This window comes from Drosophila nasuta, chromosome 2L (assembly GCF_023558535.2).
Source record: "Drosophila nasuta strain 15112-1781.00 chromosome 2L, ASM2355853v1, whole genome shotgun sequence".
Lineage (NCBI taxonomy): Eukaryota > Metazoa > Arthropoda > Insecta > Diptera > Drosophilidae > Drosophila > Drosophila nasuta.
The window spans coordinates 8,033,559-8,059,485 of NC_083455.1; the positions used below are offsets into that span (position 1 = coordinate 8,033,559).

General features: G+C 36.7%; 8 protein-coding genes across 10 annotated transcripts in view; 5 read left to right on the top strand and 3 right to left on the bottom strand.

Moving 5' to 3' along the window:
• Positions 1 to 6,286, bottom strand: part of LOC132789579 (neuroguidin) — a 62,877-nt gene extending 56,591 nt beyond the window's left edge. Inside the window, exon 1 of the mRNA XM_060797681.1 lies at positions 5,680 to 6,286. Coding sequence (XP_060653664.1) covers positions 5,680 to 5,688 — 9 coding nt within the window. The 5' untranslated portion in view covers positions 5,689 to 6,286. The remainder of the gene's footprint in view (positions 1 to 5,679) is intronic.
• Positions 694 to 2,409, top strand: LOC132798740 (nuclear envelope integral membrane protein 1). The gene has a single exon (XM_060810705.1). The coding sequence runs from the start codon at positions 766 to 768 to the stop codon at positions 2,080 to 2,082; it is 1,317 nt and encodes a 438-aa protein (XP_060666688.1). The 5' UTR covers positions 694 to 765; the 3' UTR covers positions 2,083 to 2,409.
• A 483-nt stretch (positions 6,287 to 6,769) lies between the features above and the next one.
• Positions 6,770 to 10,376, top strand: LOC132797452 (septin-interacting protein 1). The gene is made up of 3 exons (XM_060809234.1): positions 6,770 to 6,965; positions 7,020 to 9,322; positions 10,136 to 10,376. The coding sequence occupies exons 1-3, from the start codon at positions 6,857 to 6,859 to the stop codon at positions 10,265 to 10,267; spliced, it is 2,544 nt and encodes an 847-aa protein (XP_060665217.1). The 5' UTR covers positions 6,770 to 6,856; the 3' UTR covers positions 10,268 to 10,376.
• Positions 10,377 to 11,613: 1,237 nt separating this feature from the next.
• LOC132798611 (beta-1,4-glucuronyltransferase 1) lies at positions 11,614 to 14,946 on the top strand. The gene is made up of 3 exons (XM_060810538.1): positions 11,614 to 12,341; positions 13,603 to 14,374; positions 14,429 to 14,946. Exons 1-3 carry the CDS (start codon positions 11,905 to 11,907, stop codon positions 14,624 to 14,626), a joined length of 1,407 nt encoding a protein of 468 aa, XP_060666521.1. The 5' UTR covers positions 11,614 to 11,904; the 3' UTR covers positions 14,627 to 14,946.
• An 874-nt stretch (positions 14,947 to 15,820) lies between these two features.
• LOC132798784 (uncharacterized) lies at positions 15,821 to 16,499 on the top strand. Its single transcript, XM_060810759.1, has 2 exons — positions 15,821 to 15,927; positions 15,979 to 16,499. The coding sequence occupies exons 1-2, from the start codon at positions 15,904 to 15,906 to the stop codon at positions 16,405 to 16,407; spliced, it is 453 nt and encodes a 150-aa protein (XP_060666742.1). The 5' UTR covers positions 15,821 to 15,903; the 3' UTR covers positions 16,408 to 16,499.
• Positions 16,500 to 17,172: 673 nt separating this feature from the next.
• LOC132798783 (beta-1,4-glucuronyltransferase 1-like) lies at positions 17,173 to 18,585 on the bottom strand. The gene is made up of 4 exons (XM_060810758.1): positions 18,267 to 18,585; positions 17,790 to 18,206; positions 17,441 to 17,732; positions 17,173 to 17,392 (listed from the first exon to the last, which is right to left on the bottom strand). The coding sequence occupies exons 1-4, from the start codon at positions 18,542 to 18,544 to the stop codon at positions 17,201 to 17,203; spliced, it is 1,179 nt and encodes a 392-aa protein (XP_060666741.1). The 5' UTR covers positions 18,545 to 18,585; the 3' UTR covers positions 17,173 to 17,200.
• A 695-nt stretch (positions 18,586 to 19,280) lies between these two features.
• Positions 19,281 to 20,369, bottom strand: LOC132798864 (uncharacterized). The gene is made up of 5 exons (XM_060810860.1): positions 20,314 to 20,369; positions 20,061 to 20,202; positions 19,911 to 19,996; positions 19,704 to 19,857; positions 19,281 to 19,645 (listed from the first exon to the last, which is right to left on the bottom strand). The coding sequence occupies exons 2-5, from the start codon at positions 20,188 to 20,190 to the stop codon at positions 19,299 to 19,301; spliced, it is 717 nt and encodes a 238-aa protein (XP_060666843.1). The 5' UTR covers positions 20,191 to 20,202; positions 20,314 to 20,369; the 3' UTR covers positions 19,281 to 19,298.
• A 47-nt stretch (positions 20,370 to 20,416) lies between these two features.
• LOC132798863 (uncharacterized) lies at positions 20,417 to 23,311 on the top strand. 3 transcript variants are annotated; one of them, XM_060810858.1, is made up of 7 exons: positions 20,417 to 20,508; positions 20,615 to 21,112; positions 21,189 to 21,327; positions 21,392 to 21,477; positions 22,478 to 22,631; positions 22,693 to 23,157; positions 23,233 to 23,311. In XM_060810858.1, exons 2-6 carry the CDS (start codon positions 21,038 to 21,040, stop codon positions 23,139 to 23,141), a joined length of 903 nt encoding a protein of 300 aa, XP_060666841.1. In that variant the 5' UTR covers positions 20,417 to 20,508; positions 20,615 to 21,037; the 3' UTR covers positions 23,142 to 23,157; positions 23,233 to 23,311. The 3 variants fall into 3 exon arrangements, with proteins under 3 accessions (XP_060666841.1, XP_060666840.1, XP_060666842.1); XM_060810857.1 differs by lacking the exon at positions 23,233 to 23,311 and having other exon boundaries at positions 22,693 to 23,210; XM_060810859.1 differs by lacking the exons at positions 21,392 to 21,477; positions 23,233 to 23,311 and having other exon boundaries at positions 22,693 to 23,209.
• Positions 23,312 to 25,927: the final 2,616 nt, after the last annotated feature.

Here is a 25,927-nt window from a genome sequence, read left to right on the forward strand (position 1 = left end):
AGTTCTGAATATTCATTATTACAATAACAGATATAAAAAAATAATTGGTTTTATAAGAATCTTAAGATTGATTTCCAGAATTTCCTAAAAATCTGCCAATTATGATGTATAGAATGAATGATACTGAAATCAAAATACATTAATACACATCTATAGGCATTAATAGCTGTATAGTATTTGAAAAAAAAAAACAGAGATCAATTTCAGTATTTATGTATATTATAAGAACATATTTATAGAAATTAATTAAAGGCTATTCAATTCAAGAACACAATTGAAGTTCAAACAACTTAATTGTCATGCAAATTAATTGTCTTTCAATTTTTTGTTTGAATAATAATGTGCAAAAACAGAGCAAACTCAATTATTTGCAAAATGTTTCTCCGATGGACAAAAATGTGGCACAATTTGCGTTTCTAGTTGGTTTTTGTGAGACGCACGCCTAAAAGACGACTACAAAGTGCAAACTTCGGCTACATTTGGATTGCATTTGATATCGGAGTGGGTACAAAGAGTTGGTTTTCATTGAGGTAAGAGAAACTCAGCTGCTTTGCAGAACAGGTTGATTACCTTTTAAATAAGGTGAAAGAATATTATTTATTCAATCAAAACGTATTACGATTGGATTTTTGAAATGATATTTCCAATTGAGTTGCCTTTGACTATGTTCGAGAGATTCAAACCTCGAAAAATTCAAGTATAAATATTTGAAGCGAATCGAATAGTATATAATATAGTATTGCTTAAATTACTAACTCAAATAATATGTTGAAACTAATTGTCTTACAGTTGCTGCTGGCAAGCTGCAGTCTTGGATTATTCCACGACCAACCCATTGAGCAAATGGTCATCTATCTGCAACCCGATGAGATTCACGTTCAGGATGCACTCTCGATGATCCAATCGATCTATACCAAAAATGGTGTGCATATTTATTGTCACAACGAGGATTCCTTGAAGATTGGCAACATCTTTCAGACCATAATGTTGCAGCTAATAACAAAGGAGCCCAATGCCAAGTACGCGCAATACAAGGCTGCCACGCCTCTGGGCGTGCACCAAGCTCATCTCGAGGGTCGCGAATGTCACGAGGGGAAATTAATGTCTGGCAGAACAAAGACTGTGCATTACGTCAGTCTACCAGCACATGCTGCCGCCTGCTATGGCATCTACACAGATGAGGCATACAACCTGACCATGTTGAAGTATCCCGACGATGGCGAACGTTCCACTTGGTTCGTCTTGGGTTTGATGCTCTGGCTCTCGGCATCGCTGATGAGACAAAACTTCAGCTCTTGCTACGTCGTTGCTGTCGCTTTGGGATTGCATTTCACTGGCTGGGGCATCGTTTGTGGGGCACTGATCTTAGCTGGAGATTATGGCATGAAGAGCCTGCAACCTGTGAGCACCAATTTCAAATTAGTGCTGGAGCGCTACCCAACATCGGTGGCACTGATTTTGGTCTTTGCCGCCTGGCTGATGTTCAAATTGTGTGAGGCATATCAAACGCTTTGGCGTTTTAAGTATGTGCAGCAAGCGTATTTCCGACTGCTGCGTGGCATCGCTTATTACCTCATTTTTAATGCTTCGGATCACAAGTATTTCGGCTGGATTTGTGTGGCAATGCTGCTGCCTCAGCCAGAGCTTTACAGGTTCGTGAAACGGCTTCGGGATGAGACCATTAGAGCCAGACGCACCTGGTTTCCGCCCCGAGCGCGAACATTGCTCACCGAAGAAGAGTTCGAGGCTCAGACGCGCCTGGAGACCAGGCGAGCGCTGTCACAACTCCGTCAGCAGGTGCACGAAACTTCGCCGAGTTGGGAGCAAATGGCACATTTGCAGACCCCTTGTCGCTTTGTGCGCTTCATGGGCAGTGCCGATCAACGGTCTGAAGAGAATACTGTGAACGAGGAGATGCCAGAGAACTGCAGGACAACGCAACCAAATGTTGAACTGCTGGAGCATCTAACAACGGCTATTAACAACAGTTGCTCCACTCCATCCGTCTCCTCAACTGGTGCACACAACCAAAATCGACACTACTCGAGAACGATGCGCAGCCTTCGGGCGGAGCCACGCTAAAACTATATGCATTTGACAATTGAAACCCAATGCGAGCAACGTGACATTTAAGGAAGCGACAAAGACATAGAAGAGAGAGTCCCAAACAATACGAGGGAAATTGCCTTGAGGCCAACAACACGAAAAACGAATTCGATTTGCTGCAGCAACAAACGAAACGTGACACGACACACAATTGAAGGAGGCCTAATAGTTAAGTCCACACTGCTTCCCAAAGAAGCCGAGCGAAACACTTTCCCTAATCAAAACAATTATTCCAGTTTCAATGTTTTTGTTAGTTCTAAGAGTTAAATTCAATTGTTTGACAAATAAATGTTTTATACTTACACCTACAATTTAAGGAGTTTATTTATTATTGCTGAAAAGCTTCATATAGTAAATCGATTAAGCCAGACAATAATTTAATTCACGCCCTTAGGGTAATTTATTAAGTATGTATTTTCATTTCTGTTCGAAGAAAAATAATTCTACATGTTTACCTAAAATTTAAAGAGAATTTAGTACTCAGCATTTAAAAGAACTCGATACTCGATTAAATCTTTAAAATCTTAATTTACTTTTGAAAAATTAATTTCACTCCACTTCCATTCCAATTTCATTTTTGAAGTTCACAATATTTCAATAATATTTTTTTTTGCTATTGCACTGTTACCTACTATTTATGACTCTCGATTTATTGTAAGTTTAAGACGAATTTAATTATTTATTATGTACTTTCTTACCTTCTAAATTGATGTTAAATTAATAGTTATTTAAGAATAAGATTTTTAAAGTTTCTTTGGTGACATAATTGAAATATCTACCAAGCTAACAAAGAATACTTCTCAACACTCAATTGAGAAATGTTTAACATTGTCGTAAATATTTAATAGCGACACTTTCAAACCTGAAGCGAGTTCATTGTTAATGGTAACTTTGTTGTTGACTTAAGAGTAGCTTCTTTTGCGTAAATGCAGCAGGAGCAATCAAATTATGGTCCTATTAACTTAGCCCAGCCATAACTCAGATAATAATGGCAAAGTTCCTTTGCCTTGCTGGCACAGGAAACTGGTTAGAAGTGCGTGAACAGCGTAACAAATAAGGGACTCGAACATAGGCAGCTACAGCTACAGCTACAGCTGTGTTGCAGGACTCGCATCGAGAACTGACTCACACACACACACACATGCATATATATATAGAGGACCCTGCAATCGCACACACACACAAATACTGCACATGAGGGTCGCCATTAACAACATTCAGCAATAGCAACAAAGTTCAGTCAAACATCAGTAACGTTCGAGAGCAGCCGCATTGCTAGCTCCCCTCCCTCCCCTCTTCCTCTACTCCCCTGATAAGGCCGGCCTAGCCAAAATGCAAATGTGGAAAATGTGCTTTGACATAACTGTATACATGTGTGCGTGTGTGTGTGTGCGTATGCGAATGTGTGTGTCTGTGTATGTGGACAGTTGCAAAACGCATTTCAAATCGAAAAGTGTAACTTCAATCATTTGGCGGGGCAGGTAGACGATTTGACAGTCTTTTAGTTTTTTTTTTAATACCCTGTACACAATGGATTAAAGGGTTTATAGAATCTTTCAAGCAGTTGCAGTTTAGCATAAATTATGTTTACCACTATAGAAGTTGATCGCTTTAAAATGCAATTATTATTCGTTATATTAAACCATTTGTACTATAATTTCAGAAAATATTCAACAAGTTTTCGATTCACACTATGTTATGTGGTGGCAGCCTTATTGTGGATCATATACTTTATAACTGTCTAAACTTAAAGATCATCCTTCAAATGATAATATAATGAAAATGTACAATTTTATAATGAAAACTAAACTTAAGGTATAATAAATACAGATACTTTTTATCGAGTCGAAGGCCCCATCACCCAGTACTCTTTTTTCTATTAAATGTAGTATTAAATAAAAATAAATATAAGAACATTGATTTCCTTTTCTCTTATTCTTCTTATGCAGTTTTTAGTTCTTTAAATTAATTTATAACTTCCAAATAATAAATCATTCAAATATGGTGAAGTTTTCAAAAGAAGATTTGATAAAAATGAGATCCAACTGTTTAAATTCCAAAATTTCGACTTCTCCTAAACGCAATATTAAGAAATATTTGATGTCAAGGGTATTTATATGGTATATCCCGTTTCGAGTTCAACGATTTGATTCATTTTTTGCTGGCTGCAGTTTGCAGCTCAATGATGGTGGTTGGAAAATTGACTAAATGCAACGTTCAACGTCGAGTTCATTACGGGGGGAAGCTCTCTCTTTGAATTTCCCGCTCTCGTACTCTCGAAACAGGGCGAAGGCGACTCGGCCAAATGGGCCAATTTTCCCAGTCCCAGTTGTCAGTTGCTGCTGTATACTATGTCGAACCGTCGAATGTTTCCAATTGGGTTTTTCTATGCGAACCAATTTTTTGGTGTCGCTGCCTCGTCGAAACTTTGCTTTGGTGGTAGTTGTTGTTGTTGTAGATTCCCGTTTGGGACACTCGAGCAGGAGGGGGAAGGATATGAAAGGACAGCGGGGTGGTTGGCCACGAACTGCATAGGCAGTACATTTTTCTATTTTTCTTGTTTTCTCGACTCTTTTTTTTTTGATGTTGATGTCCCGCGCAAGGATTTTTCACTGTGGGGTTGCAAGTTGTTGTTGTTGTTGTGTTGCACAAAGTTACGTCAAAGGTCAGGAAACGGGCGTACATTGTTTTTTCGTAGCGGGGTGGAAAAAGTGAAAAGTTTTCAAGTCTGATTGTGAACGAAGAGTTTGCTTTTTGTTGTTGTCTTCTTCTGCTTGACTTTTGAGGGTTTTATAGCGCATATCCTTTATCCCAATTTAGCAGGTTTAGCTCAGCAAAGTAATGGCTTTAATGTTTATATCAAACTTAGCTTTGATTTTTGAGGCTATCTTGGGTTTTGTTAAGATTTAATTTAAATATTCTCTACAGTTTAGCAATCATAAACTCTTGTTTTAGAGTTTACCTCTTTTTATAATTGATTTTTATTGAAGGGAACGTTTAATAGATTTATTTTAATATCTCTTCGCAATTTTCCAAATTCTTTCAAAAGAATTTTCTAAATTTTCATATATTATGTGAAGGATAATAATATATTACGTCAATAAATTTAGGTATATAATTTTCTCATAGACTTATTTCAAGATGCATGAAATGAAACACAATTGGTATTTATCGTCTTCTAATAATTTTCCAAATCAAGCGATAAACGTTTTTAAATGTAATAGTAAATATCATATATCTCTTATCCGTTTAATTAATATTCTAAATTTCACGAGAACTCCATAATTTTAAAGCATCTGGAGATAAACATTAAGAAACTAATAGATGTAAATTATCTTATAATTTCTTTAAAATTGGAAAATTTCCAATACTTCTAGATATTAAATTAATTGGAAATAAATATTAAATATAATCGATTTTAATCCTCAATAATAAACTTTACAACGTATGTCAAGTATTTAAGATGCCCTAGCTCACCAAGGTAATAATATAATCCATCTAGAATCACTAACAATGAATTCAAGATGTATCAAAATATTAAATATAAAATAATAATTTAAAACAATTACTGACCTGCACCATTTTTGTATTTAGTTTATTGTTCTGGTTATTGTTGTTGTTAATCCAAAGGCGAGCAAATACTTAAGACGCCGGCAGCGACGTTGCAGCGATAGCTGAGACTCAAAACAAAAAGTAAAAGCAGCTGCAACAACAAATTTACAAGAGTCGAATGCGAATGCGAATCAGAAAAAGAGAAGCCAACAACGAAGAGCGATGTTTTTATGTTTTTTTGAACGCACGTGTTTTAATTTCACTTTTTTTGTTTTGTGCTTTGGTTTTATTTACGATTGTGTTTCTTTCAATTCATTCGGCAGCCGGAGATTTGCATTTATTTATGCAATTTGTGTTGAATATTTAAATTGCCAAATGCAGTTCACAGAAACAACAAGAAGAGCAACGAAGAAACGCGAGCGGTGGGCGGCGCAATTGTTATTGTTGTTGCAGTTTTATTAATATTGGTTTGCTTTGCTTTACTGGGTGTGCACTTAAGGTTGTTTTAATTTGTGCGTGGGACGCGTTGTTGTTAGAATTTCCATCCGCAATTACCGAACAGTGAACCGCACGCAACAAGAACATCGAGAACAATGTTATGTTATCGCTATCTCGTAATGCACGTGTATGCCTAGCTCTAGGGTGACCAAAACGAACACAAAAATTTACTAAAAATAGCCATAAACTAGCAACTGATTCGAAAGAACGAACTAATAGATCGTAACATGCGCGCATTTGTTTGAATTTGCATACCAAATTGTGTATTTTATATTACTTTAGTTCTCACTGTGATATATAATATTCACTTTCGTTTTAAAAACTATCTTTCTAAGAGTACTGTTTGTGCAATATCAAAGAAAATCCTTAGCAGTCAGCAGCAGCTGTTCTGTTAAACTCAGATTGGCACTGTAAGCAGCTATAAAGGGTACTCACACAGTATATATTTTAGGTAACTTGAGTAACAGTTTTAAAGTTTTTTTCATTTTATTTTTATTAAATTGATTAAATTATTTTACTTACCTTTTGTGAAGTAAATAAATTGGCCAAAGTACTTCTGCAGTTTGAAATACCGCTGTTAAGCAGCAGTTACTGTTAACATAACTTTTTGGTTTGTTTTACAACACTTCCGTAAAACGTTCCCAAACGTTTTGTTTACTTACAAAAGTTGTGTTTTAATTTATTTTTATGACTGTTAAAAATGTCGGATAATGAATACGAACGTTTCGAAATCACTGACTATGATCTGGACAATGAGTTCAACATAAATCGACCTCGCCGACGCACCACGAAGCATCAGCAAATCTATGGTAAGATCAATTGTACTGCAAATTATAAACAAATTAAATTACCGAATTTTGTAGGTATTTGGGCGGATGACAGTGACAATGAAAGCGAGGGGGAAGCAGGTGGACGACGAGGACGACGCGGCCTCGGAGGCGGCTCAACTGGCAAGTCAAAAGATTACACGGCACCCGTAAGTTTTGTTGCTGGCGGAATTCAACAGTCCGGCAAAAAGCAAAAGAAGAAACCGGAAGAGAAGGGGTCGGAAGAGGCGGAGAACGATGGCGAGGGTGAAGAAAGTGAAGGGGAGGAAGTACGTCCATCATTCGGACGCCAGCTCAGTGATGACAACAGCAACAACAGCTCAACAGACGAGGATGAAAAGTCGCGCCAAGCGGCTAGGAATTCATCGAAGAATTCAATCGCAGGAATGCGGCATAACTCACACCTGCCCAGCAGTCGCAATGTGGGTGCCTGGGAGCAGCATACACGCGGCATTGGCGCCAAGCTGCTGCTGCAGATGGGATACGAGCCGGGCAAAGGATTGGGCAAGGATCTGCAGGGTATTTCGCAGCCAGTGCAAGCCCATGTCCGCAAAGGACGCGGCGCTATTGGCGCCTATGGACCCGAGGTGGCAGCCAGCATTGGCGGCCAAGGTCAAGGGAAACAAGGAAGAATCGAAGATGAAGCCAAAGAGTCTAAGGAGTCTAAGGAACAGCAAAACAAGTGGAGGAAAGGCGGCGGTGAGACGCGTGAGAAGCACGGAAAGCGTTACTACTACAAGTCCGTGGAAGAAGTGATAGCCAAGGGCAAGAAATCCGATCATCTGCTTGGCGAGAAGCTGAGCAAGCGTCTCGGCAATGTGCCCGTGATTGATATGACTGGACCAGAGCGTCGTGTGCTAAGCGGTTACCACGCCTTGGCCCAGAACAAGATCACACCCGAGGAGACGCTTTACGAGGCACAAGAGGGCGAGCAGAAGAGCGCTCCAGCTTCGGTGTTTAGCATGCCCGAGTTGACGCACAACGTTCAGCTGCTGGTGAGTCAATGCGAGCAGGAAATCATTGCCATAGACAAGACGGAGCGCGAGTGCGCCGACCGACAGGCTGCATTGCAGCACGAACAGTTTCAGCTGCAGGAGCTGGTGCAGTTGGAGCGCAATCACATGACAACATTGCAGGAAGCGTTGGCGCGACTCGATCAACTTAGTGAGAATCCCGAGTTGAGCTTGGTGCAGGCGGAGCAGCTGTTCCTGGAGCTGCAGCAGGATTATGCGGCAGAGTACAAGGAGTTTGGCATGGCGGATCTGGCAGCGGGAGTCATTGCGCCGTTACTGAAACGGGAGCTGAGCGATTGGCAACCGTTGGAGCAGCCCACGCAGCCGCTGCAGCTGATCAAGCGTTGGCGCGGCATTCTGCAGCGTGGCGAGAGCGAGGAGCTATCACGTAATGTCTTCGATCCGTACTCTTCGCTCATCTGGGCAGGAGTAATGCCCTCGTTTCGCTCATGCGCCGCCAGCTGGCAGCCCAAGGAGCATGCACCGATGGCCGCGCTGCTCGATGCTTGGGCACCACTGTTGCCCACCTGGGTGCTGGACTCGGTGCTGGAGCAGCTAGTATTGCCGCGTCTAACACTCGGCGTGCAGGAATGGGATCCTCTGACCGATACGGTGCCCATACACAGCTGGATTCTACCCTGGCATGGCATCCTGGGCAGCAAGTTGGCCGAGTCGATTTATCCGCAGATACGCAGCAAGTTGGGCGTCGCCTTGCAGGCCTGGTCACCGCAGGATCGCTCGGCACGCGCCATGCTCACGCCTTGGCGAGAAGCCTTTGCTCCCGATGAACAGCTGCTGCAGTTTCTGCTGCGCCACATCATACCCAAGTTGCAGGCGGTGCTGGCAGAGTTTGTCATCAATCCGCTACAGCAGAACTTGGAGCTGTGGCATCAGGTCTGGGAGTGGCATGAACTCATTCCAGCTCCACACATGGCGCAGTTGCTGGACAAGCATTTCTTTCCACGCTGGATGCAGGTGTTGGTCATGTGGCTCAATCAATCACCCGACTATGCTGAGATCTCGCGTTGGTATGCGGGCTGGAAAAACATGTTCAGCGAGGACATCTTACGAGAGCCTTGTATCAAGGAGCACTTGCGTCGCGCCCTCGAGATGCTGCATCGTGCCACGGATGCGGTGCTTCAGACCACTTCGGCTCCTCCGCCTCCCATGCCACCTGCTCCTGCACCTGTGCTGCTTACTCCTGTTATGCTGGTGGATGTGGTGCAGCCTGCGCAGCTGGAGTTCAAGGAGCTCGTCTCGCAGAAATGCGCCGAGATGGGCATCATCTTTGCCCCGCTTCCGGGTAGAAGAGAACTTGGCAAACAGGTGAGTCTCCGTAAAGACATAAATCTTATTATTGCCTATAGCAACTACTTTGCAAATCGCTGTGATAATTGTAGAATTTGGAGTTATAGTTTATCTCACTTTATATTAGGGTATGAATTGTTGGTTAACAAACTTACCTCCAAATTAAAACTATAGAGTTGCTAAATATTTTCGAAATTAGTTTGTATTAACTAGTTGGCAATATTTATTTCACAGCAATCTTTTTGATACAAATATCTATATCATAACTAACATATTTTTAATATTTTCTTTAAAATTATATTATAAAAGTTCTTAAAATTAAAATTCGAACAGTAACTAGATTTGTAAATTTTCAAAATGAATAGTACCATATTATCATTATTTCTTCAAACAAATATATGTATATACATGTATTTTATGCACTTATTCACTGTGCAACAGTTAATAGAATTGGTCAAAGTCTTTATGTAGGGAACTTTATGTAGACTATTTACTCTGCATATTATAAAACAATTCGATATTATATTTATTTTGAGCCATACTTGTTTACTTATTTGTAGCGAGCTGTATAGAACTCAAATCAACCTATACGATTCATTAATATTATCTTTCATTTAATTTCTAGTGTCTTTAAATAACTCGCGTAAAAGACCCAACAAGTTATATTCAATTACTTAATGATGCTTTGTCAAAGTCAACATTTGTCATTTTGAACTTGAACTTAATATTATACATTATCACCCATTTGCATGGTTCTCCATTTTTAAACGCATCGCGGATGGGTTCTTTAAGTCTGGTCTTTAATAAACGATGTTTTTTTCTTCATTCCAGATCTATCGCGTGGGCAAACTCTTCTGCTATATTGATCGTAACGTCTGCATGCTAAGCGACAGCAGCTTTACAAACTGGCAACCCGTGGGACTTACTCAATTATTGGAACGAGCACAGACTGGCATTATTTAGAGAAATACTAATTATACTCAACAAAAAAGTAATATCTATAATACCAAAATAAATTAAAAATTTACATTAAAAAAACCCCAGAAACAAAATATAAATAAAGTTAAACTTATGATCCTAACTTGGAAATATATAAGCATCGTTGTTGGGTATGAAATAGTTCGCCAAACTTTTCTATTTTTCTTTTTCTATTTTCTGTAATAAGTAACAATATTTTATCGACATTTTCGGGGCTTATGTTAATTTATGGTTGGTTTGTCTGACACGCTGAATGCTGATGATAATATATAAAATTATGCTTCGTTTATGTGTTCACATGGTATACAAAAATATGAGTGGTAATATGATAAGGCAATTTTTTGGAATTTATCAGCTCAACAGGAAGCTCAGACGTGATGCTGAAGTTCAGTTTTAACAATGGATCAAAATAAAAATTTAAAATATTAAAATTAACGGACTTATAAACATTTTCGTCAGTGGATAATCTCTGGACACAACGCACGTCATCGAATTTATTGGGTTTCCCTAGATAAGTGCTTTTAAGTTGATAACTTCACAACAAATAAATGTAAGATAGGAAATAAAATAATCGTTGTTGATTAAAAATATGTTGGTCAAGATCGTTTGGATTGGATATCGAACCTTATCAGTTAACCAAAAAACTTTCCAAATTATATGCAAATATTAAATATATAAAGAGAAAAATAACATAATCATTATTCGCCCGAAATAATAATAATATCTTAGTTTATTTCATGATTTACGGCATTGTCGCAATCAAACAAAAGGAAGCTTATCTGATTCTCTGAGCTTATCAAGGGAGTTTTATTTTATAGCCACTGTGTGGATCGACGCATGGACTATCCCAAGTTCTCATATCACCATCTCTCGCTGACAGCTTATCACCAAAAAAAGGGAATTTCTGCGTTCTCTTTGGCGTGGAGTGTTTTGTTTCGAGCTCTTCAGTTGGTCACCATCATTTGTCGACTACGGTTAGGTTGTCGAACGGAATTTTCGAGTATTTGTGGACTAAACAATAGGCGCAATAAACAAAGCATCTGTCGATAAGATAATTAAGAAAATTGTCTGGATTGCGTAAAAATGAAGTATACAAGTAGTTATGAGAAGTGAATGTCAAGAATTGCGAGGCAATTGATAGTGAAATTTGAAGTAAATACCAAGAATTGGAAAGTGTTTTTTTGTTATCTTCCAAGTGCTGCAATCGGAAATAATTTGAGCAATTATAACGAATGAATTTGACTTAAATTTCTCATACATTTTTCATTGAAAATTCTCTGTATTTAAAAGTAATCTAATCACACAAAACAATCTGATTTTAATCTAAACACTACGCACTTTAGTATTGCCAAAAATTTAATGTGAAAAGTTTTGTTGACCGATGGACCCATGACGACAAATTGACCTCATAACGAAATTGTGACAATGGTCAACACGTAATTAGGATAGTTTTACTCGTGCAATTGGATAGCATTTTCATTCGAACTTATCATCGAGAGCAACATTATGTTAATAGTGTCATAACAGCTGAGAACTGAGAACATTTATATTGACTTTTTTGTTGGTCAAAACTCAGAGTTCCATTGGCAGTTTGACGCTCGGATCGAATAGAATTAACTGCAATGGCTGCAAAGTTCAATATTCGTAACTTGCGCGTATTTTTGCTACTTTTGCTGATGACTATAGCCGCTTTCCTGCTGCTCTCAAATGTGGAGCAAGTGCATCAATTGGCAGTCACTCAACAGCCACACCGCAACGAGAAGATCGAACTGGAATCCTTGGAGCTAGTGGAAGAAACCTACAAAGATATTCCACTCGAACATAAGATGACCACAGAATCGCCCAGATTAGTCACCCAACGAACTTTAGAACTGAAAAAGCTTCTCAAGTGCCGCGATCGCCAATTGAAACTTGAGAAAGTTCAACATGGCGATTACTGGGTAATCAAGAACTTGGTCATTGGCAGAGAAAGTCAACGCATGGGTTGCGCAGAGTCCATTACTTATACCACAAACGGAGACTTCACGTTCTTCGACAATCTCGAGACGGTGGCACAACGGTAAGTTCCAATTAATATATTGAATAGTCTCAATAACTACCATTGGTCCTTATTAAATTTAAATTTATTAGGTGTTTGATTGTTGGAGGAACGTTTTTTCATTAATAGCAATGAACTTTATCTATCTGAAATATTCCAAACAACAAAATAAGTTTTTAAACAGATTTCTGTTATAAAAAATTCCATTTTGAGTCCAGTAAAAATTAATTCTCTTTCACGATTTAAATATTAAAATAATTAAGTAAAGTTTATATTATTATTCAGAAATAGAAGGGTCCTAAAATGGCTAGAGAGCTAGACATTTAAAAATGATTTTTTTGCAACGCGTTAGGGGAATTATATAGCTCATCTATGACGGATACGATAACATAGGATCATAAATGGAAGTAATAAAAAAGTAAATGGCTTGCAATTCCAAGAGTTGTTGATAGCATTTAGCTAGCTATAGTTGATAAATTAACAGTCAGAAACAAAAGTATACAAAATGAAATGGTATAAAGAAATTATACAATTACCATAAAAAATTACTGACTCAACAAAATAATAAAATAATAATAATATCTCCAAAATTATAAGACAATTTTAAATTTTATATAAATAAAGTAAATATTTGTAAACAGGTCTAAGCGAACCAATATTTTTGCGAAAGATGTTTATTTAGTTCTGATAAGGCAGAAATTTCTCTTTCAATATTCTTGGCAATATTGAAATTGGAGTGTCGTGTATTTTTGCTAATTGTAGTTGCCTTTCTTGTGTCGCTAATTAACCAACATTCCAACAGACCAAAACGGGTAATATAGATTGCAAAGAACTATTCAGCGTTAATTTAAAGAGGAATTTCAGAGTGCTCAGTAAAAATGTTTTACATTTTTAAAGATTCGTCATATTTACATATTCACATAAAGGTTTTGTTGTGTTTGTTAGTGAATAAACGAAACGGAAATGTATGTATGTATATACAAGTAAATCTGTATACGATTTTGGTTCTCCAGAAACAATGAACTTGTTTTTATTTACTTTAGGTAATTCGTTTTTTATATAATAAAGAATGTCCATGCAAATTATTCTAATTAGAACTACTCCGAAAGAGAAACAGTATTATTATAAAACGCTTTCATAAATTGAACATCAATCCAGCTCAGTGAACTGGCATACTTTAATTTGTTTCAAAACTTAACATCAATGCACATTTATATTATATCTTACTTCTTTTTTAAATACTAACTTTAAAATAACCCCGAATATTTATTTCAACTTTCAGCTGGCTGGGACCCATCAGCTTTGCCATACACTCTCCGGGCTATGATCTGAACTCTACGCTGGACGCCATACAGTATGTGAGAAACTGTTTGCCGGGCAGTCAATTGATCAGCGACTACGTGAGCTTCCACGTCTTCTTTGCCCATGCCCATATGCCTGAGTATGTGCCCTACGATGAGAGCGAAACACTAAACTGGCCCTACAATTGCGTGGCAGAGGACGGAGATCTATTGATGCCACCTTATTACCAGAATCGGAACCAGATGTACAAAGTGCAGGCGAATATGACGTATCCGATCAATGTGGGACGAAATATAGCCAGACAGGCGGCCAACACTCACTTCATATTCGCCTGCGACATTGAGCTGTATCCAAGTCTGGGATTTGTGGATCAATTTCTCAATATGGTCTATCACAACAATAGTGTGCTGCAACTGAATCCTAAGCTGCCTCCGAGGGTTTATCCGCTGCCAGTCTTTGAGATCCATGAGGATGTGATGGTGCCCAACGACAAGAACGAACTCATGCAGTTGTTTCACAAGAAGAAGGCTCAACTCTTTCATGCCCACTTGTGTCAGAATTGTCACAAGGTTCCCGGCTATCAGAACTGGCTAAACCAAAAGTTCAACTCATCAGATCAACTTAAATTGTTTAGCAAGACATTGAGACAGGACACCTTTAAGTACTGGGAACCCTTTTATGTCAGCGACAATCGTGAGCCATTCTTCGATGAGCGAGTCACCTGGGAAGGACAGTCGAATAAGCGCATTCAGGTGGGTTATCGAAATATCCTTTAGTTAGCCTTACTAATTCTTTTAAATTTACAGGGCTACGCCATGTGCTTGCTGGGCTATGAATATCATGTGCTTCATCCTGCCTTCTTAGTTCATAGTCCTGGCATCAAGATCCCAAGTGGGAACTCTACACGCGCAATTTACGCCAAAGAGATGACCAAGTTCATCAAGTCCAAGATTCAACCCGAGTATCGAGTGCTCTATGGCAAAAATAAGAAATGTTTCACATGATTGAAAGTAAATTATTAAAAAGTCGAAAGATCAATAATGTTTGCTCTGCATTCAAGTATTATTCCGAATTTGTAGGTCTACCCAGTATAAATAATTTATTTAATTTTGTACCTTTTTTAGAAAGTAATTACAAATTATTAGTAATTAAAGGTTTAGAAAAACTTTTAGATCTAGACACAATGTGTATTTTATTTTAAATGCTTCAGCTGAGTCGTAGTGCAATGTTCAGATATATTTTAACGAATTTTAACAATAATTATATTTGTATTACTTAATAACCTATTTCCAACTATTTTCACTGTAATTGAACCATTACTTTTAAATCATTCATGGTTATAATTTTGTTAGGAAAAATGTAATAATAAAATAGAAAATATATTTTTTAAAAATAATTGTATTATTACTGGAATACAAATACAAAATGATCCTGACAAAAGCAGTTTCAATTTTTTTCTTATCAATGAAGTGGGAGCTTAATGAGAATCCTTCAGATACTGAGATCCAAAGACAAGGCCGAAAAAATAACGCGATTTGAATTCGTCGCTCGTCCTGCATTATTGAGGTTTAATTTAATTAAAACTAATTAAATTTCAAATGTTCCCAGAAGGTTTGCCAATGATGCCTATAAGAAAATGTCCGTCAAGTGCTTTCATGGATTTCAGAAACTAAGAAACCAAACTCCACGTTTCTCTACGTATTACTCAGATCAAGTGGGCTATTAATTTTCAATGTCATACTTCTTGCGATCATAAACTGAAATAATTCGCTTTTTGTGACATATCTTATCAAATTGTTTATTAAGTACCCAAAAATAACAGTATAATAATTAAGTGGTAATATTCCTGTCGAAAGTGCTCAATTCTAACTAAGAACGGAAATTTTACTTTGTCTGTCATTATTTGCTTTGTGATTGATTAAATGTTGTCGACTAACTATTATTTCTAATTCTCTTTATTTTTCAAATAAATAACTTGGGAAATACAATAAAGACAATTACTTTAAAATTATGCCAAGGCGTTTAGAAGATTAATAAGTTAAGGCTCTCAGAATTATCATTAATAATATGAATTAAAATTTGTATTATAGTATCATTCAGTCGAGCACTCTTCATTAAAACGTTTCTATTTGTTACTTTTCCAAGAACTAATTTCGGGATTAAGATAAGTACATTTAATCGTCTAAAGATAAGTGTGCCAAGGTGAAATTTTGGCTGCTAAAGATTTCATATAAAATCGCGCTGAAACTAGCTTCATTCAGTTTTATGTTTCTGTGCGAAGATGTCGAATTTCTCATTCTATGTGGTAAGTATTCTTCATATTTTTATTGTTATTATACTAATTTCGATTCTAAAGCTTGCAGTACTAGCTGCATTGGGATGTCAACTGTGTCTAGTGAACAGCGTATGCAACGAATGTCAGCCTCTGAATGATGCGGCATGCATCAACGAAACATCATTTCATTTGTGTTTTGGTAGCTCCACGCCGAATACTGATCAGACTTTTACGTGCCCCGATGGCTTGGTCTGCTCCCAACAACCGAATATTTGCTTTCAACGCTCCGAAACTCCAGCTAGCTGTGGTGATACTGACAGTTGTGGCCTGTGCAACTCCAATTATGTGTTTGCTTGCACCTCTCTCACTACATTTTCCCTCTGCTATGGGGCAACAACGCCTTCGACTACGAATGGAACTTGTCCCGACGGTCGGTTTTGCGACGCCTCCAGTTCCAACATATGCGTTACAACTGTGACTGACGATTCGATTATTTGCCATCTGAATTAAAATTAAATATTGGTTTCAAATAAAATATAAACAAAAACAAGGAAAGTCACAAGTGCGGCCTGCCAGAAACCAGTTCACAAATTTAGATATGTAATTAATAAATAATACAAATAATTAATTCATAAACAAACATTTTTTTCGCTTTACATGCCAAAATGCATGAAAAAAAGTAAATTTGTATCGGGTTTATTATAGTTAAACTACAACTCTTCTTGCGATCTGTGACAACCACTTTTTGTACCATATTGAAGAAATCCTAGTCCTTTAAAGGCGAAGCTCGGGTTTTCATAAGGGATGCCATATTGCACCAAGAGGTTTTTTTTGGATTCTTCCAAGAAACTCTGCAATATGATGCGCCTTCAGAATGTTAGTCTGCAATTATTGCTTTCCAGATTTCGGTTTAATTTCTCGTTCTGCTTTATTTTGCATAAACTTTATAATTATAATTTTTTTATTTTATAGGGTACTTTTCTTACAGCACAGACAAAGTGATTATCGTAATGTAAGCGCGTGAAAATCTAAATGTAAAGAATTAAATAATTTTAGAATTTCTCAAAGAAAGTATAGCTATGAAATTAAACTTTATACCTTTGTTAGTATCTTATCAAATATGGTGTATATAAATAATTTTTGTTATTGTTAAAGGGCACGATTATTTGATGCAGCCAATGTATATAAAAAATGCGCTCGAACCTGAGGCTGAAACTATAAATTATTGCAGAAATGATGTAAAGTCAATCACAATATAAAGTAAATATTTCGGCATGACTTTTTCAGATTTACGAATTTATTTTTATAAATTGCCTTGAGGTTCCAAGTTCACAAAATTATTATAGAATTTATGCCAGTTTAGCGACATTTTTAAAGTACTCTTTCGAGTAAACTTTGCTAGTTTTATGGACCTCCAACTGTCCAAAGCATGGCGAATCAAAAAAGCTTCATTCAATATAAGGAAAGTATATTTCAGATCCATGAGTACTTTGCCCTGAAGAAGTTACATTATTTTAGTTACATTTTTATTATATTTACAAACCTTTAAATTGAAACCTCCATCATATATAAATTCCACGTCGCATCGCTCGTCGTAGAGCGGTTCCAATTCGTTAATGCTCACATAACCAATACACATGTTCATTTTGGTTGAACTATGAAATATAGTAAATACATTTAAAGAGTTTTTAGAAGCCAGCCATTGGTTTTGCATTTCAATGTTATTATAGATGGGACTGCTGATGTTATATTCCTGTAGAATCTCCATTAATTGAACTTTGGATTGAGCTACGGGAGCATGAGGTTTGTGGGGAAATGTCGGCAAGCAATATACGCTAATAAAAAGGAATATTTAATGTGAAAACTAATGTATATTAAACTAAAATGAATACCTTCTAAATGGATCTTGTACTTCAGTTGTGCTTCGTACAAATCTCAGAAAACTTTTTACAAAGTTTGGAGGTGGCAACAGTTGCAAGTCCAGCGCCATTATATAATAAGTCTCGCAATTATAACGAGCCACATTTCGCATCAGATTAACTGGATAGATCAATCCAGTCTTATGCCAATATGTCAAATCCTGACGCATCTTTTCAAAAGGCGCATGTTTCGCACATACATAAGGTGATATTTTGAACCGAGCCATGTTCTTTGGTATATGCTGACTGTGAAAGACCAGATGAATGCTAACAAAGTGATGAATAAGATTGCCTTGCTTCTGACAGCCAATAAGATGTCTTAGAGAACGAATAGTCATGACAAAGTCTGACCCACTGGCAAAGATTGAAAGGCTGATAGGCGCTTGCCACCTTTAAGGTAAATTGAAGTATTTTTTTCTTGAAATATAACATAGAAGTAGTTACTTTTACCTCTCCAACTGAGTGGGCAACAAGCCCAGATCCATGAAGGTGCCGTGAGTGGTGAGTGTGATGCTCTCATTGTCCTTCACATTATCATGTCTCCGAATATAATCATGCCAGACCCAATAATCACCATGTTGTCGCACTATTCCATGTGGTTCAGCGTCATCGTTTTGCCACTCCCAATCCTCCTTCAGTAAGTGAATGTTATACAGTATGAGCAAAAGTGAACCAATGAATGACACTGCACATAAAACTAATGCAATTTTGCCTAAAAATGGCGACATTACTAAGTAATGTTGTGTACATATATTGCAATAAACAAGTTTGTATTTAAGCCTACTATAATTGACAGTTATTTTCTTTGGCTTATAAATTTACCAAGAAGAGCATTATTAGGAGCTTATAGTAGCGATTTGAGCCCTAGAAGATTTGTTAATTTCAAATTTCGATCATTGAAATCAGTGAACGACATCTTATGGGTAATATTTGACCTAGAATCCGCAATGCACCCATTTTTGGCTTATAAAAATATCTATGTGAAATATCTACAGCCAATAACAGCACTAATAAATTATAGCTTATTGTCGATAGAAAATATATGAAGGTGTCATCGCAATTCGATTCCCTTGAAATCATAGCTCTAGATACTGATGTTCTATGTTGTTTGCATAGACATGCGCTGATTCCGATGTTTGAAATTCAAAATCGGCCAAATGTTTTGGGGTTCAAACCGTTGCTTGTAAATTGCGAAAACTCTTCTAAAATAAGTTTAGGCGCGTAGCTTTCGCGCATTAGTGCACCTAGTAAACGCTAGATGACGCCACTAACTGCGAAAGCCTTGCCAAAGCAGTGCTTTTCATATTAGTGAATCTAGTGAACGCTAGATGGCGCCGTACATACTAAAAAATTAATGCTATGAACTTATTTATTACTTGTACATTTCGTATATATTGACATTTATTTGAATTGTGCATTGAGTACAGCGCATTAATTTGACTCTTTTATAAGCTAAAACTCTATATTGCTTCAATATCGACATTAATATTTATACTTCTGGCTCTTTCTTATGTTTGTCGCGTTATGAAGCATTATCTCAGGCACAAGCTCTTGACTTTGAAAATATTTATGGCAGTCATCTGCTTGTGGAGTTTCCTTAAAGCTTTTACGATCCAAAGCCTCCATTTGCCACCATTTGAATGGCATCACATAGACAATTATGGGATGGTCCAAATTTTGTTCTTCTGTGCTGATAAATATCTTTTGCTTAGGTGTTATTATGGGATTTAAAGGATCTGTGCCGTAAATTTCCTGATATCGCTTGCTCTTCACCAGTCTAACAATTTGCTCAAAGGCGACGATGGCCAAAAAATCATATGCGACCAGCACTGCAAAAAAAGTTGTAGTGTTAAATACTTTTAGTAATTTAAATAACATGTTACTTACTACAATAAAAAGTAGCTGAGATTGTTAACAGAGTCAAGTGAGTTATGCTTAGAAAATGCCGAAGGATTCTTAGAAACAATGTAAAAAGCGTAACAGTTTCCACAATATAAATAAATTCAAATACAGCTAGAGGTATAACAAATCGCTGTTTGATCTGAAATGCCGTAAAATGAATACCATGAAAAAATGTTTAAATAAATTAAATACCATATAAGCGCCATAAGCTGCGAAGGCGCAGGACATGACGTGACCAATGCTGTATAATTGAAGAAATACAGAAACTGCCTGAGGATCTGTAATATGTATATTTGATATTATTTGCCAATTATATATTTCTTTTTATAGCAATGTATTTACATTGCTCTAGCCAGTAGATTGTATCCCTGACTAAATAGTAACTTGCTCTATAGCTCGCGTTGATTTCAAAGTATGAAATAACATTTAGCATAAATCTCAGGCCGTTTGTTGATATTATATAAATGATCATCACGCTCTTAAGCTGTAAAAAAAAATTTACAAAATTAGTTGTAAAATATTATTTCTCATATAATTCGAGATAATAGGTAGCGCATCGCTAAATTATTTATCCTTATAACAATGAAGGTTTTACTTATAAGAACGTAATTCGAAATATTTTAGAAATAATATTTTTGTAAACATAGCAAAGCATCTTCTTTCAACTTTTATTGCAATTGTCAAATTGTGCCACTATAAATTTCTAAACTGAACTAAAATGAATAAAGTTTGTTTGGCCTAAAATTAACTGGTATAATCCAATTTTCTAAAAACTTTATTAAACAACAAAGTAAGAAATATTTAGATTTTTTCACAGATGTTGAATTAAAATGTACACATAATTTTTTAATGAATTTTTTTAAATATCTTAAATTATTTCAATCATCCAACCAAAGCAAATGCACTGATAACAAGAACGCCAAGTCGAACCGAAGCACAAAAGAAATAGGATTCCATCAGAACCATGTTCACCGTTTAACTGAAGAATCCTGGCAGACCGCAGGACTTTGTTGGCGTTGCGAGCTCCATGACATTCAGCTGGCGAATGAATAATGTTGGCCATTTACGTTGCATTATGACAACATATGACGAAAATCAGAGCAGAGTATGAAACGCAGATGGAGATATCATTGAAACAAGTTTTTGTCATTTAGCCGCCCTTCATCACTTTTCCCCCCTTTCGACCGTGTGTGCGACAATCGTTTGTTGTTGTCGTGTTTGACATTCGACTGAGTTTAGTTGTCGTCGTGGGTCCTGCCGAACCAGATAGTTTATTCTTTTGAGTTATGCCAGGCGATTAAAATAATCGAGCATTAAATATGTTGTTTATGGAAAGTTATTTGTGCTATTGTTCAGTTCGCTTGGGCGTTATGTTGGTCGCCGCGTTAAGCATTGTGCGTACTCCCGAATATATCTATCGGAAATTTCCTATATATACATGTACTTATTTATTACTATTGCATTTCATAGATCATGAATATTACATTGAGCGTTATATTCTTTATACATGGAGTGAATATATTCGACGGCCTCATCGATTTGTTGGAGAATGACTCACAGTACAAGAACAGCAATTCGGTGCGAAAAGCTATTCATTGGGTTCATCATTGTGAGTATATTCATAGCACACTCCTTCACACAGAACTGATGATTCGACTTACTGTCTCTTCCAGCACCCGACAATGTTTTAGTTTTCTTGCAGTGCATGTGCTACGCCCACATAGCCACAGCTCTTTTGGGTATCTACGGTGCTATAAGGGTTTGTTCTTTAAGCTTAGCTGTAATAGTCTGCTGTCTGTATAATACTTCACATTCCGATTACCACATATTTTTATAAAGTTTTTTTATGGCCTTCCCTACTGTTATTGCACTATATATTGTGATACTCGACAGAGTTCTTTATAATTATGTTGAAAAGTTTGCAGCAATTGCTTAGCAATTTTTATCTACTTTTTATATATGTATGTATAATACAACTCATCCCTTCAGTAATTATTCTGCTTATATATATAATAAACTTATAATGGTGTTTAAGAGTGGGCAATACTTTAAGCTTAGCAACTATTATCTATTACTGTTAATACGTTTTATACCTATTAACTTAAATTTTTTATATATTATATTTATAGCATTATAGCCTATTTTTAATACATTTTACAATCTAAACATATTTGTTGTTCTTAATAAGACGACATTTATAGTCCCTTCACTAGAATTATATTCTGAAGCCTGCAACGCTTCAAGAATCGTAGACATAAGGTAGGTAAGATATTCTAGATTAGTCCGTTTAACAGAGTCAATTCATAGTTATTTTTATTGGTATGTTGTTGTAATAATACCATTTTTTGTCATTAGATACCATAGAAATGATTGATTAAATATTCCTTTGTGGCATTTTCTTTATTATTGTAATGTGACTACAAACTTTGCATTTTACATTACGCTGCTTTAAATTAATTAATTTTAATGAAAAATAAAGTTTTTATTTGTTGTCTATAGTATATTTTAGAATATTGTTTGGTATATTTTAAGAATAATATGACAATAATTTGCTTTTATGGAAGATGAATAGAAGGCATCTCACAGTCGACAACTGTAGCTTTTTTACTTGTTTTTATTGGCGTTTAGCTAATCAACTAAATAACTAAATTGTAACAAGTTTTATTTAAAATTCTTGACATATTTACTTGCGTATTTACTGTTAACTTAAATATATAAAACCAAATGCCATTATCTATGCATATTCTTATAATTAAAAGCTGCATAAATGGATGGTTATTCCTTTGGCTTTATTTGAGTTCATCTACTTTCTGGGAATCACTATTGGACACATTGTGCTAATGATTATGCTCAAGAAGCAGATCAATTTGGGACTGCTGATTGTGCTCACTCTGGTTGGCAGCTTCTATTGTCGTAAGTAATGAAATAAATAATTTAACTATTATAAACAGTTACTCCATAATTTGTGTTGTAGTTTTTGCTGGTTATAACTGCGTTACTTGCATTGCCATGTTCCAAATCATAAAACTGGTTAGAAGCGCCAAATATCGTCAGCTCTATGGCGAAGACCCCTTTCATCCGATTCCCCTAAAGCGTTCGCATGGCAGCAATGGAAGCATCCAACAGCTTCGCATGGGACTTCCCGAGGATACGGATATCGATGAGCAGAAGCGTTTGGCTAAACTGGGCCTCTGGCCAAGTCGTCAGCCTCAGGTTATTTCCGTGATTCCTGTGCAGACGCCAGCCATCGGGTTGAAGTGGTGGCAACAGCAGGCTCTTGATAGGGATGATCAGCTTCAGGACTCGGCTGTCCTTCGCAATTGGCAACATGGTGAATTGCTGAAAGGAGCTGCCGGCAATGCTGAGCGCAAAAATGCTCTAAATCGGCGATATGCTGAGGCGCAACACTATCGATGGAATTAGAATAAAAATCTTCATGGTATGTTGAATAATGGCAGTTACTTCTGGGGAACATTATAACTGAATTTATAAACCAATACAATCTTAACAACAGATAATCAATTTATACATTTTATTAACTACATTAAACTAAATGCTGAGGATTTTATAATCTTGTTCTAAATATAAATGCAAAATATTTTGTAATAATAATAAATAAGTAACTTATGAATAATCTGTGTATTTCAAATAATATGAATTCGAATTTTTATTATAATAAAAAGTACAGAGGCAAAAACTCAAATAACGTAAGGAAGGAATCTTTTCAATATTAGCTACTCATCTTTAATAAAAACATATTCTACAAATATACCAAAAATATACTCCAAAACGTCTACATATATTTAATATATCGATATTGTATTAAATGATGGGTAGTGAGTTAGGTATTGTGATTTATAGAATAGAATATGCATTATATTTTACCAGTATGTTGTTTGAAACTTCGCTTGTCAAAAATAAAAGATGCAGTTTGCTGATGCAATTTGTGTCCGCTGTTAAATCGTGATTGAAGTTCAATAAATAGGAAAATAAGTAAAACTTAAGTACAATTGTAGCAGCAAAAGATAAACAAATTACCAATTTTGTTGACCATTTATTGGCCATTCGGCAAGCAGTAGAAAGGAGTTGTAAAAATTCTGAATACTGCGGTGAATATAATAAAAGTATAAAGAACTTTCAAGTTATTCAATAAAAGTTCGATTTCTCTTTTGTGCTGTATAGCAACAGAGAAAGAGAGGGAAATAGAGGAAGAGAGAGAGAGAAAAAAAATGCTTAACAATTGTGGACACCTCTTAACATTATCCGTAGACATCCCTAGATATTTGCCCATTCCTTATTTCCTGGTGGACTTATTTTTTTCGGAAGCACTTTGCATAAATGGCAGTACAGATTATGCAACTGTCTGGGATTGTCAAGCGTCGACTCGACAACACGCTGCACACTTTGCATACTCTGGCTGCTAGAGGGGAGCTGACGGGGGGTGGAAGACTTGCAAATGCTTTTTGCCTTTTTGCCTTTGCAGTCAAATGCACAGCGTTCAGATAAAAAGCAACTGGGAAGAGGAAACTTTCTGGACTATTGTGAGATGCCAAAGGAAAAATCAAAGTGTCTAACAATTGTCCCGGCCACTTGGCGACGGGTGCAATGATTCGGAATAGAGACAGATAGAGAGCGAAAGAGTGAGTGAGAGAGAGAGAGAGAGAGGGGGAGAGATAGCCAGACGATACAGTCAATTTCAATGTCTGAATACATTCGCCATTTTCCCCAGTGCATTTGATTCACATACTTCGTCTCAAGAGAGATTTCGACGCTATGTTGACAGTTGCAGTGCTGCCAACTTGTGCAATAATTTAATTAAAACTTTTTGACCAAAAATAAAACACAATCAGACGGTCGGTTAGTTGGTCAGTCATTAGGGAATTCGAAACTAGGCCAACGCATAATTGTATTGTGTTTGTGGCTCTCAAGGAGATTTTATAATTCAATTTATTATGCGTAATGGAATTTAAAATAAAACCGAATTGACTTCTTAATGAAATAATTAAATGCATTGCCATTTCATTTATTTATAGTTATTAAGACACTTTGCAGCTCTAGACGAATTCAATAACCATATCGAATAACGTAATCACTGCAATCAAAAAGCATTAGTGCATAGCATCGTCAGTTTGTAAGCGTTTACTTTTTCTTTCTTGTTTGTTGTTGTTCTTGTTGTTGGACATAGATAGGACACACGTAAGAGCTCTACGTGTCGTTGATTATCTGTCGGGTGCTTAGCAGCGGATTAGGTTGCCAAAAAACGAGTCGAGCCTTGGCAACATCGTCGTCGACGGCGTTGGCACGTGGCGAACTGTGACGCACACTCTTTGAGCCAACAAGTAGATGGCAATGGAGATGTTCGGATATAGTACTCGTATGTTCTGTGTGTATATTCTACTTGGGGACGCTGAAGTCAAGTGTAAGACACCTGACAGTAGTGTGAAGTGGATGGCCCAAAAATACTCTGTATGCATGCAAGTGTCGGAGGCGTAGGTGTAGGAGGAGTTTATTAAGTTCAAGTCTGAATTTTAATTCAATGTGCGTGTGTGTGCATACTTCGAATAGATTTAACAAGTTTAAAGTAATCGCATATAAATTGCAAGTTATTACTTCAGCTTACATTTCATTTAAGGTGCGATGACATTAGATTTATTCTTCTGGAAGAATTAAATTACTTTTACGGGCATTCAATTCTAGATAAATTGTCAGGAAACTTGATTGGTAACATATGAAATGGATGAACAAATGCAGGCATGAAATGTAATTAGACAATGATTGGCAACCATATAATTAAAATCATATTAAATTGAATACATAAGTATGTACACACATATGATATGTATGATTTCAATGAATTTTGATATTTGAAATAGACAAAAATGAAGGAGTGAAAAGCTTTAAATTAATAATTATACCCGCTACCCATAGGGTAGAAGGGTATTATAACTTTGTGCCGGCAGGAAATGTATGTAACAGGTAGAAGGAGGCATCTGCGACCCTATAAAGTATATATATTCTTGATCAGCGTCAACAACCGAGACGATCTAGCCATGTCCGTCTGTCCGTCTGTGTGTCTGTCCGTCTGTCCGTCTGTGTGTCTGTCCGTCCGTCCGTATGAACACCTAGATCTCAGAGACTATAAGAGATAGAGCTATAATTTTTTTTCGACAATATTTGTTATATTTGCACGCAGATCAAGTTTGTTTCAA

Bases quoted from the DNA above. Each gene is read 5' to 3' on its own strand.
- LOC132798740 (XM_060810705.1), top strand. From the start codon at position 766: ATGTTGAAACTAATTGTCTTACAGTTGCTGCTGGCAAGCTGCAGTCTT.
- LOC132797452 (XM_060809234.1), top strand. From the start codon at position 6,857: ATGTCGGATAATGAATACGAACGTTTCGAAATCACTGACTATGATCTG. The intron at 6,966-7,019 runs GTAAGATCAATT...CGAATTTTGTAG, and splicing joins GAAGCATCAGCAAATCTATG to GTATTTGGGCGGATGACAGT. The intron at 9,323-10,135 runs GTGAGTCTCCGT...TCTTCATTCCAG, and splicing joins GAAGAGAACTTGGCAAACAG to ATCTATCGCGTGGGCAAACT.
- LOC132798611 (XM_060810538.1), top strand. From the start codon at position 11,905: ATGGCTGCAAAGTTCAATATTCGTAACTTGCGCGTATTTTTGCTACTT. The intron at 12,342-13,602 runs GTAAGTTCCAAT...TTCAACTTTCAG, and splicing joins CTCGAGACGGTGGCACAACG to CTGGCTGGGACCCATCAGCT. The intron at 14,375-14,428 runs GTGGGTTATCGA...TTAAATTTACAG, and splicing joins AGTCGAATAAGCGCATTCAG to GGCTACGCCATGTGCTTGCT.
- LOC132798784 (XM_060810759.1), top strand. From the start codon at position 15,904: ATGTCGAATTTCTCATTCTATGTG. The intron at 15,928-15,978 runs GTAAGTATTCTT...TCGATTCTAAAG, and splicing joins CGAATTTCTCATTCTATGTG to CTTGCAGTACTAGCTGCATT.
- LOC132798783 (XM_060810758.1), bottom strand. From the start codon at position 18,544: ATGTCGCCATTTTTAGGCAAAATTGCATTAGTTTTATGTGCAGTGTCA. The intron at 17,733-17,789 runs GTATTCATTTTA...CCTTTTTATTAG, and splicing joins GTACAAGATCCATTTAGAAG to CGTATATTGCTTGCCGACAT. The intron at 17,393-17,440 runs GTTTGTAAATAT...TAACTTCTTCAG, and splicing joins ATGGAGGTTTCAATTTAAAG to GGCAAAGTACTCATGGATCT.
- LOC132798864 (XM_060810860.1), bottom strand. From the start codon at position 20,190: ATGATCATTTATATAATATCAACAAACGGCCTGAGATTTATGCTAAAT. The intron at 19,858-19,910 runs GTATTTAATTTA...ACGGCATTTCAG, and splicing joins CAGCTTATGGCGCTTATATG to ATCAAACAGCGATTTGTTAT. The intron at 19,646-19,703 runs GTAAGTAACATG...CTTTTTTTGCAG, and splicing joins CTCAGCTACTTTTTATTGTA to TGCTGGTCGCATATGATTTT.
- LOC132798863 (XM_060810858.1), top strand. From the start codon at position 21,038: ATGTTGTTTATGGAAAGTTATTTGTGCTATTGTTCAGTTCGCTTGGGC. The intron at 21,113-21,188 runs GTGCGTACTCCC...TGCATTTCATAG, and splicing joins TGGTCGCCGCGTTAAGCATT to ATCATGAATATTACATTGAG. The intron at 21,478-22,477 runs GTTTGTTCTTTA...TATAATTAAAAG, and splicing joins GTATCTACGGTGCTATAAGG to CTGCATAAATGGATGGTTAT.